The sequence below is a fragment of the Salvelinus sp. IW2-2015 genome, linkage group LG8 (assembly GCF_002910315.2).
Source record: "Salvelinus sp. IW2-2015 linkage group LG8, ASM291031v2, whole genome shotgun sequence".
Lineage (NCBI taxonomy): Eukaryota > Metazoa > Chordata > Actinopteri > Salmoniformes > Salmonidae > Salvelinus > Salvelinus sp. IW2-2015.
The window spans coordinates 30,227,461-30,235,793 of NC_036848.1; the positions used below are offsets into that span (position 1 = coordinate 30,227,461).

Sequence of the window (8,333 nt, forward strand, 5' to 3'; positions counted from 1 at the left end):
CAACCATCTCTGCAGCATTCTACCAATCAGGCCTTTATGGTAGAGTGGCCAGACGGAAGCCACTCCTCAGTAAAAGTCACATGACAGCTGCTTGGACTTTGCTTAAAGGCACCTAAAGAARTCTCAGACCATGAGAAACAAGACTATCTTGTCTGATGAAACCAAGATGAAACCAAGATGGAAARCAAGCGTCACGTCTGGAGGAAACCTGGCACAATCTCTACGGTGAAGAATTGTGCTGGCAGCATCATGCTGTGGGGATGTTTTTCAGTGGCAGGGACTGGGAGACTAGTCAGGATCGAGGGAACYATGAAWGGAGCAAAGTATAGAGAGATCCTTGATAAAACCCTGCTCCAGAGCACTCAGGACRTCAGACTGGACTTGTAGCGTCATACCCAAGAAGACTCGAGGCTGTAGTCGCTMCCAAAGGTGCTTCAAAAAAGTACTGAGTAAAGGGTCTGAATACTTATGTAAATGTAATATTTCAGTTTTAAATTTTTAGTACATTTGCCAAAATATCAACAAACCAAAAAAATCTTTGCCATTATGGTGTATTGTTTGTAGATTGATGAAGGATAAAAACAATTTAATKCATTTTAGAATAAGGCTTTAACATAACAAAATGTGGAAAAAGTCAACGGGTCTGAATCATTTCAGAATGCAATGTATATCTGTCTGAGAATGAAAAAGGAGGTGCTGTGCGTGTGCGTGTGCGTGTGCGTGTGCGTGTGCGTGAGAGAGAGAGTCATTGATGACAGCTGACAGCTATTAGACATAGATTGTGTGATTGAACTTTATTGATTCATTTCCCACCCACACTCCCATGATGGCCATTGTTATTCTTTACCACTGTCTCTCACCGGCAGTTAGCAGCTGCTTCTAATTACTGAAGGGGGAAGGTTGGATCGCATCTAGCAACAATAACAAGGGAAACTAATCGTCTGCAACATCAAGCAAAGTCTTTCATTAAAACCTTATTGGAGGATGACCATTCAGATGRTTTATTTGCACTGACCCTCATGGACCCATTTCCAGAATCCCATAATCCCTACAGATTGGCACATCGTAGAGCTGCACATATACAACCTTAGTCACAGTCTCTCTTCCTTTTATGTTGTTCAAACCCAGAATGAGCAAACATGCCCCTATTGACCCGTGACATTGATCAAGCGTGCTTCAGAAAAACAAAAACTTCAGAATCTTTTGGAATGTCTTCCCTTTGCAATATGAACTCGTAAAAAAGAACAAAAAATAAGCGACAATGTACCAGAAGCACACTCGTTTGAAATCTGTCAGTGAACCCTTAAAGAGGGGCACATTTTAACTAGTGGAACGTCAACTCCTCTTAAAACGTACTTTAAAACGCTGCACATTTGATATTTTATTGCTTCTTAAACATAGTCCATCCACATGCCAGACACAAGTCAGTCCAAGTCCCTAGTTAGCAGAGTGGGATACTACGAAGCAAGCTAGATCTACTTAGGCTTTTATATTGATTTGGTGTGCTTCTCAATGCACAAGTACCCTTTTCCCACTCCTGTCGCTCCTTCTTCCATCTGTGGAACACCTTGTTGAGTTGTGGCCATAGACATATAATTACTAGAAGGATTTTGGAACCTCTAAACCTGGGAATTTGACTGTTAAACCCATGGGTACGCTAACGATGGGTGACAGTCTTGACTTGAACGGGAGATATTCCATAAAAACACGCCACTTCAGTACAGATGTATCGAAGTGCTGTGTTTTTAGGGAGTCCCTTGAATGGGAACTGCCATCTAATGGATTATATTTCTATGGTTGGTTGCGGCTGTCAGTTTGCCTTTCGCACATTTCTAAATACAAACGTGCAAAAAAACGTACATTTGGAAGCAAATGCTGTCATCACTAAATGTGTAATGTGACATGTATTCTAACATTACACACGACAAATTTGATTAATAAAATATTGYATCAGTCGTCTTCATCAAATGAAGGTGATGATGACAATCTTTGTGAGATTTTATTGGTCCTCAACTCGTGGCTCAGCACCTCCAATCTTCCCACGGCCATGGAAGGATTCGTTGACATAGAAATTCACCTGGCTAAAAGGTAAGCCACTTTCATGGTCTTGGTTATCCCGAGTTGAACTCAGAGCTGACCAAAGTTACTAAACGAACTCTTCAAACCTGATTCGTAGTYCAGGGCTCAGGTCGTAAATATTTAGACTCAGAGCAGCTCTAGACTAGGCTTCACAGAGAACCACAAATTGTAACAGAAAGTTGGTCAGAACATCTCATAGGGCAAACTCAKCACACAATCCACCACAAGTAAACTGTTTATACACTGAATGTACAAAACATTAGAAACATATTGTTGCACTTCCTCATTTTGAGTTGCACCCCCTTTTGCCCTCAAKACAGCCTCAATTTGTCGGGACATGGACTCTACAAGGTGTCGAAAGCGTTCCACAGGGATGCTGGCCAATGTTGACTCCAATGCTTCCCACAATTGTGTCAAATTGGCTGGATGTCCTTTGGGTGGTGGACCATTCTTGGACACTTTTGAGTGTAAAAAACCCAGCAGCGTTGCAGTTCTTGAGACACTGCACCTACTACCATACCCTGTTCAAAGGCACTTCAATATTTTGTCTTGCCCACTCACMCWCTGAATGGTACACATACACAATCCATATCTCAATTGTCTCAAGGCTTGAAAACCATTCTTTAACCTGTCTCCTCCTCTTCYTCTACACTGATTGAAGTGGATATAACAAGTGACATCAGTAAGGGATCATCGCTTTTACCTGGATTCACCTGGTTGGTCTATGTCATGGAAAGAGCAGGTGTTCCTAATGTTTGGTARGCTCAGTGTAAACCAGGTAGGCTATGGTCATACACACATACTGTATAACTAAGTAGTTCACTAACTTGAGCCTCACATATGATTTATTTTTGTAACGAAGTAGAATAAGTAGAAGTAGAAAAAAACCAACATTGTGATTTGTATGTTTTAATGCAAAATTCCTTCAGTTAGCTTTCTCTCATGTGGGATTTTATATTTAAAACAGGAAGGTGATAATACAGTGGTGAGTAAGTGAGCGAGTGAGATTCAAGCAGCAATGTGTAATACGTATCCATAAACAATGTTTGTAAAATGTGAAACTAATTTGACATAACAATTGGTTGAGCTTAATTGCAACATGAAAGACACGACAAAAAAATGTGTCGATGACGATGGCGGTGGTGGTTATGATCTGAATTGTGATGATGATTATACCATCAATCTCTCGCTTGTATTTTCTTGGTCCATTGTCTTGATAAAGACTCAGTTGCTTGATCATAAAGTTTGCAAAAAGTAATACATTTTTCATTCATCGGCCTCCATCAGGAAAACACACTCTATTTAATTTAGGCAAAAGCGACTAAATTATAACTAATACAAAATGTACCCTGTTAAGACTGAATAACTTCAAAATATTAAGCCACATACAACAAGCATTTTAATAAGTATAAAACATCCATAGTTACAGTGTGAACATTCTTACTCTATGAACATCCAATAGGACTAATCTTGGGATGAACCAAACACCTTTTCGTCTTGTCCTTCGTATCTCACCCCAAACAGTTCTGTAGTAAGAATTTCCCCTGAAAGAAATCAACTCTGAGCTGACTTCCATGACAACCATGACATCACCCAAAAGTCATTGAGTCAACATCTGTGGGTCTTCTGGGAGCTCATTGTCTTGGCCAGCAACACATAGCTGGCTATCTTGTTTACATGCCACCTTTCACCGCCTCTCTGTTGTCACATCGTTTATGCTTCATTTCATGAGTTATGGAAAATCAAATGACAGAGGTGTGATAGAGCAACGGGGCCAACACACCACAGCTGTATTAGAAGTCAAATTTGAGAAAAAGTCAGAGCAGAGAAGAAATATAAAGTCTATTATCCAGTAGAAAAACAACAGCTGTACAGAAACACTTGTATGGAAAAACACTTGGCAATATAATCTTTACCGACCTCCTTATATACACAAGAATGAAGGTAATAATTGATAGGGGAAGTTTGCATACGGTACATACATACAAAAAAAGTTTTCACATTTCCACATTGCACCTTGGGGCTGATGTGAAATGTTTTCCTGGCTTCTCTACGCCACCACACTGATGTCCCTCCCGCTCGTGTCATTGAGGTCATAGCGCTCCGTGTCAGGGTTGCAGTGCACGCTGGGAGACCTTTTGGTGGGGCAGAGGAGGGTGAGGAAGTGGCGTCCAAAGGATTCGGAAAGGCAGGCGTACAGTATGGGGTTGGCACAGCTCCAGGAGTAAGACAGCAGCACCACGAACTCAAAGCCCCTGGCGAAGGTCAGCACCAGGTCCATACGGTAGAGCGAGCAGAAGTTGAAGGTGTAGAAAGGCAGCCAGCACACGCCGAACACCAGCACCACCGCCACCACCATCTTGGTGACCTGGGTCTCTAGGCAATGGCTCTCCTTGCCTGGGGAGCGGGCCTGGCAACGGTGAGTCCTCAGGGTGACCACCAGGGCAGTGTAGGAGACAGTCATGACCAGGGAGGGCAGAGCGAAGCCCAGGACAAAGGTGTAGCTGAGGAAGGCCAGCCACCAGGAGTCAGAGGCCACGTGGGGGTCCACCGTACACAGGCCGTCCCTGGCCGAGAAGTGAATGGCCATGGGGAGGACAGGCAGCAGAGAGAACAGCCACAGGAAGCCGCTGACAATCTTGGCCCGCCTGGGCGTGCGCCAGCGGGCGAACCGCAGTGGGTCGACCAGCGCCATGTAGCGGTCAATACTCATCACGGTCAGGCAGAAGACGCTGGTGAACTGGTTGATGCCGTCCAGGACCATGACCAGCTTGCAGGCCAGGTCCCCGAAGGCCCAGTGGTTCTGAAAGTTCTGGATGGCGATAAAGGGGAGGCCCACCATGAAGAGGGCGTCGGCCAAGGCCAGGTTAAAGATGTAGACCGTGGTGGCGGAAGCCATCTTGTCCAGCTTTAAGATGGCCACAATGACCAGGGTGTTCCCGGCCAGCCCTACGATGCACACAACCAGGTAGAGAACCGCCATGGTCACACTGAACACATCCAGATCCTCCTGCATATAGATGTCCTCATCCAGGTAACTGGCGGTGGGGGCTGCGATCGACCCCGCATTGTAAAACATCTCCGAGGTGAATGAGGAGTCCATCTTCGCTCAATACCTCAGTTTTTCAATACTTGGTTTGGATAAGTTGTGGAGAATGTGAAAAAAATGAAAGACGATAAAAAGTGGTAAAATAGTCACAATAACAGTGGGTTAGAATTCAAAAACTTTCCTGTCTTTCTATCTTTTCCTCTGCAAACAGCTTGACAGTGCCCGTCCACCATTAATATCCACATCACAAAAGTACCCCCAAAACCTGGCTGCTACTTAGCCCAAAAAACATCCAATCTTTAAAGAGAGGGAATTTTTGTGGTCATATGCTATCCAAATCAACTGTCTCTTTTTCCTTTAAAACCTTTCAAGTTGAGTCCRGTGGTGTTTTGGAGGAAGCATTCTCTGTGATGAGAAACTCACACCCAAGTCAAATGGAGCCCTTCAGTGAAGTGTGGAGTGTGCCAGACGGCTGGACGCTGTGTGTGAGAGTGCTTTTATATCTCCCCCCGCAGTGCTAAAGTGTGTGTCTGCCTCCGCGAGCCCCGTCAGTCAGCGTCCCTCTGGCTCTCCTGTGAGGCTGATAAGCTCCCTTGGCTCTCCCGGCCGGCTTTTATGCTGTTTCCAAGGTGCAGCTGGCCCCATCTGTTACAATACTTTTGTTTTCATAACTGAACCTCTCCAGAAATGCTCTCCTGCTTTTTTTTCTTCCTCTCCTCTCTTCACCCCCCCCCCCCCCCCCCCCCCCCACACCACACACACCCAATCCTTCTCTCTCACCCACACCACCCCTCTGCTCTCCTAACTCCCTTACAGTTCAGTGTGGGGTCACTCTGAGCTGAACTACCCCCGCACTTCCACACACATACCCCACCACTTCCCAGCTAGGGCCACCCAACTTCAAGATTGGCTCTAATGGATGAACTGTTGACAGGAATGAAGCCCCTCTCGGTTTTTCAGGGTTGTTGTTTTTTGGTCTTGGTCTTGTACTTTTCTCCCTGATTGGCTTTGTTCCATGGCAGTTCATTCATCACGGAGACAGCGAGAGAGCGAGAGAGAGGAGAGAGAGGAGAGAGAGAGGAGAGAGAGAGAGAGAGTGTGTGAGAGAGTGACAGAGACAGAAAGAGAGAGGATGTAGCCCATTGTGGGTGGGGGGATGGCAGGCGGGTAGATAGAAGGCAGGATGAATGATTACCTCTGTCCTGTTTCCCCTCAGACACGCATAGCTGGAATACCCCGGCAGCCCACCGACCCAGGAGCCGCATAGCACAGAACAAGCACATCAACACGTCCCGCACATCATCAACACATCCAGGTGTCAAAGTGGTTCAGGCGAGTGGAACATTCAGTACCATCATAGTTACCGGTCTGATCCACTATCCCCTGTATATGAGAATAATAAAAATTCTCGACTTTTCCTAAATGCTCACTTTCCATTCCCCACAACCATTAACTCCTAGTGACTGGCATTTTACAGGGCCCTGTAAAGTGAGAAATGCCTTTGTAGTCTTGGTACAAGATACCTAATCAGGTACCTCCCCAGAGGAGGAGTAGCCTACTTCAAAGAAGTAACCACTCTAGAGACACTCGGTGTCATGAAGCTAAATGTTCTGAATTTCTCAGAGGCATTGGATTTCACAGATAACTTTGTCATTCTATTATGATGGACAAGACACATAGTGTATGTGAGATGTCCTTACTAAAGTGCAGAGGTGTTTGTTTGTGATCAAATACAGTCAAGTTCACGAACACAGAACCCACAGGCCACCTTGATTCTTCCAGATGACAATAAGTGGCCTTTAAGATAAAACACCAGGGACATCACCTGTGCCTCGTTACATCTGTTACATGGGTCGTTCTACGAAAATTGTGTTTTTTGACCAGACAATTAAAAAAWAWATATTGAACAAAAATATAAACGCAACATGTAAAATGTTGGTTCCATGTTTCATGAGCTGAAATAAAAGATCCCAGAAATTTTCCATACACACAAAAAACGTATTTCTCTCAGATTTTGTGCACATCTCTGTTAGTGAGCATTACTCCTTTGCCAAGATAATCCATCCACCTGACAGGTGTGGCATATCATGAAACTGATTAAACAGCATGATCATCACACAGGTGCACCTTGTGATGGGGACAATAAAAGGCCACTCTAACATGTGCAGTTTTGTCACACAACACAATGTCACAGTTTTGAGGGAGCCTGCAATTGTCATGCTGACTYKAGGAATGTTCATTTCTCTACCATAAGCCGCCTCCAACGTCYTTTTTGAGAATTTTGCAGTATGTCCTACCGGCCTCACAACTGTAGGCCACGTGTAACCACGCCAACCCAGGACCTCKACATCCGGCTTCTTCACCTGCGGGATCGTCTGAGACCAGCCACCTGGACAGCTGATGAAACTGGATTTGCACAACCAAATAATTTCTGCACAAACTGTAAGAAACCATTCTCAGGGAAGCTCATCTGCATGCTCGTCGTCCTCAACAGGGTCTTGGCCTGACTGTAGTTCGGTGTCGTAACCGACTTCAGTGGGCAAATGCTCACCTTCCACGGCCACTGGCACTCTGGAGAAGTGAGCTCTTCACAGATGAATCCCGGTTTCAATTGGCATCCTGTGGGCAAGCGGTTTGATGAAGTCTACGTTGTGAACAGAGTGCCCCATGGTGGCGGTGGGGTTATGGTAGGGGCAGGCATAAGCTATGGACAACAAACACAATTGCATTTTATCGATGGCAATTTGAATGCACAGAGATACCGTAATGAGATCCTGAGGCCCATTGTCGTGTGATTCTCCCACAAGAAGGAACGGGTCGTGCTGGGTTGTTGCCTCCTACGGCCTCCTCCACGTCTCCTGATGTACGGCTGTCTCCTGGATGTGCCTCCATGCTCTGGACACTACGCTGACAGACACAGCAAACCTTCTTGCCACAGCTCGCATTGATGTGCCATCTCTGGATGGCTGCACTACTGAGCCACTTGTGTGTGTTGTAGACTCCGTCTCATGCTACCACTAGAGTGAAAGCACCGCCAGCATTCAAAAGTGACCAAAACATCAGCCAGGAGAGCATAGAACTGAGAAGTGGTCTGTGGTCACCACCTGCAGAACCACTCCTTTATTGGGGGTGTCTTGCTAATTGCCTATAATTTCCACCTGTTGTCTATTCATTTGCACAACAGCAATGTGGAAGAGTTTATGTA

General features: G+C 45.3%; 1 protein-coding gene across 1 annotated transcript; it reads right to left on the bottom strand.

Annotated features, from left to right (window-relative positions):
* Positions 1-2,972: 2,972 nt before the first annotated feature.
* On the bottom strand, positions 2,973-5,801 carry LOC111967714 (somatostatin receptor type 2-like). The gene has a single exon (XM_023993000.2). The coding sequence runs from the start codon at positions 5,180-5,182 to the stop codon at positions 4,130-4,132; it is 1,053 nt and encodes a 350-aa protein (XP_023848768.1). The 5' UTR covers positions 5,183-5,801; the 3' UTR covers positions 2,973-4,129.
* Between the last annotated feature and the right edge of the window lie 2,532 nt (positions 5,802-8,333).

Coding starts and splice junctions, on each gene's coding strand:
- LOC111967714 (XM_023993000.2), bottom strand. CDS start 5,182: ATGGACTCCTCATTCACCTCGGAGATGTTTTACAATGCGGGGTCGATC.